The sequence below is a fragment of the Rhagoletis pomonella genome, unplaced genomic scaffold (assembly GCF_013731165.1).
Source record: "Rhagoletis pomonella isolate Grant_MI unplaced genomic scaffold, Rhpom_1.0 Rhpom_scaffold_00011, whole genome shotgun sequence".
Lineage (NCBI taxonomy): Eukaryota > Metazoa > Arthropoda > Insecta > Diptera > Tephritidae > Rhagoletis > Rhagoletis pomonella.
Window position 1 is genome coordinate 30,593,034 of NW_023458565.1, and position 1,735 is coordinate 30,594,768.

The window sequence follows — 1,735 nt, forward strand, 5'->3', positions numbered from 1 at the left end:
AAAAAAAAAATCCGAAATTCCTCTGTCTGGGACACATACGAATTTTTATATGAAAAGGCGCTTTTAGTGTGGTCCATATTAAAGATTAGTTATTAAAGAATATAAGAAGGCAAGTAGGGTTCAATTCACTAACGTTTTATCTTAGGATAGTGCCTTTTATATAGAAGAAACTGCCTAGCACTGTCAGCCAAAAAAAAAATATTAAAATTCAACGCGATATCCTAGGCGTTTTGAAATTTTCACTTTTACCTGCTTAACTTTAATGGGCTATAAAACTGCATACCTAGAATTTTTCTAAAAATTCTGAACAAAATTTTTCAAATTTTTGGGTGTAGATGTTAAAGTTTGTTGATTTTTTATAATTTTTGTACGAAGTTTGAAATGTGGATTTATGTGGTTCTGGTTATGTAATGTGCTAGACTTTTATAAAAAAAACTATACACATTAAAAAACTCAAAATAAAAACTCAAAAAAAAAATTTCAATTAACTTAATAAGCTGACCACAAGGGTATATAGGTAATGGGCGAGTCCGCGCATCCCCCCTCCTCGCCTGCATCTGTACTTTAGAATTAAATTATTCCTAAATCTCTCAGAAATTGTTCCCGTCTTCTAAATTTCATCCAGAACCAAGATTTAATACCAAGATGACCCTGTATGTTGGAGATTATGTGTGTAACTAAACTCAACTCGCTACATTTACTTAGATTCAAGCCTCATACTCGTAAGTAGTCGCCAGCATTGAGCGACATTAAATTCAATTTGAGATTAAGTTCAAGTTTAGCGTTACGAACGTAATAAACGCTATGTATCTAAGCTTTTTGTTAATCTTTTGCTATTATCTGCCGTTACTTATAAGTGGTAAGTTTGGAGTAATCAAATAGGTACTCATTAACACTAAATATTTAAAAATTTTCCCTTTTTCCTTTCAATTACTTAAGCTTGCCCCATTTATCTCACCATTTCGTTGGACAGCAAAACCTTACAAGATGCATACCTCGAAATAAATTGGGGACCCGAATGTCATGATCATCCCGAGTGGATTGGCATTTTTAGTGAAGATCCCTCGACGACCTATTTTCACCCGGAGGCACGTATAACAAATATAAACAACTCGTCCGGTAAAGTTTTGAGCAATGTGAAAGTGGGAAAATTACGCTTCCCACACGGTTGGAATAGCAATGATGATAATACAGTGCCCATTGAATATCCAAAAGGAAAATGTTTGCCATATTATGTAGCCAGTTTTAATGGTAGTGAACTACTGACGGTGGAATGCTTGAAGATACAGCCGAATTGGATGTCGAAACTGGAGCACATAGCGCAAATGCCGTTGAAGGATCTATTCATACCGGGTATGGATGTATTTTTTGGGCGTAGGTTTCTTTGGATTTATCTGAGCTAACATTTTTAGGCACACATGCCTCTGGCGCTTATGTTAACAATTTAGTCAAAACCAAATCAGTGCTGGTCAAGGATTATGTGGTGGCACAACAATTTGATGTCTGGTCGCAGTTGGTATTTGGTGTACGCTATTTGGATTTTAGCATTGGGTGAGTATCGGTGCAACCATTTAGATATCTCGGAGGAAGATAATTCGGTTTGAAAGCCAAAATTTTTATGAAAAAAAAAATTCGGTACCATATTTTACTAAAGTGAAGACTTTCTCACTTTTAAATTGGTGGAAACCTGATTACAATAGATACAATTGAAAGTGAACTCAAACCTACATAATGA

At 35.0% G+C, this 1,735-nt stretch overlaps 1 protein-coding gene across 2 annotated transcripts; it reads left to right on the plus strand.

The window, feature by feature from the left end:
* Nucleotides 1-649: 649 nt before the first annotated feature.
* Nucleotides 650-1,599, plus strand: LOC118747077. Of its 2 annotated transcripts, none has more exons than XM_036481070.1 (3): nt 650-859; nt 940-1,353; nt 1,449-1,599. In XM_036481070.1, the coding sequence occupies exons 1-3, from the start codon at nt 805-807 to the stop codon at nt 1,553-1,555; spliced, it is 576 nt and encodes a 191-aa protein (XP_036336963.1). In that variant the 5' UTR covers nt 650-804; the 3' UTR covers nt 1,556-1,599. The 2 variants fall into 2 exon arrangements, with proteins under 2 accessions (XP_036336963.1, XP_036336962.1); XM_036481069.1 differs by having other exon boundaries at nt 661-859; nt 1,413-1,590.
* The last annotated feature ends 136 nt before the right edge of the window (nt 1,600-1,735 follow it).

Excerpts from the sequence above, each read along its gene's own strand:
- LOC118747077 (XM_036481069.1), top strand. The coding sequence starts at position 805 with ATGTATCTAAGCTTTTTGTTAATCTTTTGCTATTATCTGCCGTTACTT. Across the intron at positions 860-939 it reads TCTGCCGTTACTTATAAGTG|CTTGCCCCATTTATCTCACC; the intron begins GTAAGTTTGGAG and ends CAATTACTTAAG. Across the intron at positions 1,354-1,412 it reads GAAGGATCTATTCATACCGG|GCACACATGCCTCTGGCGCT; the intron begins GTATGGATGTAT and ends TAACATTTTTAG.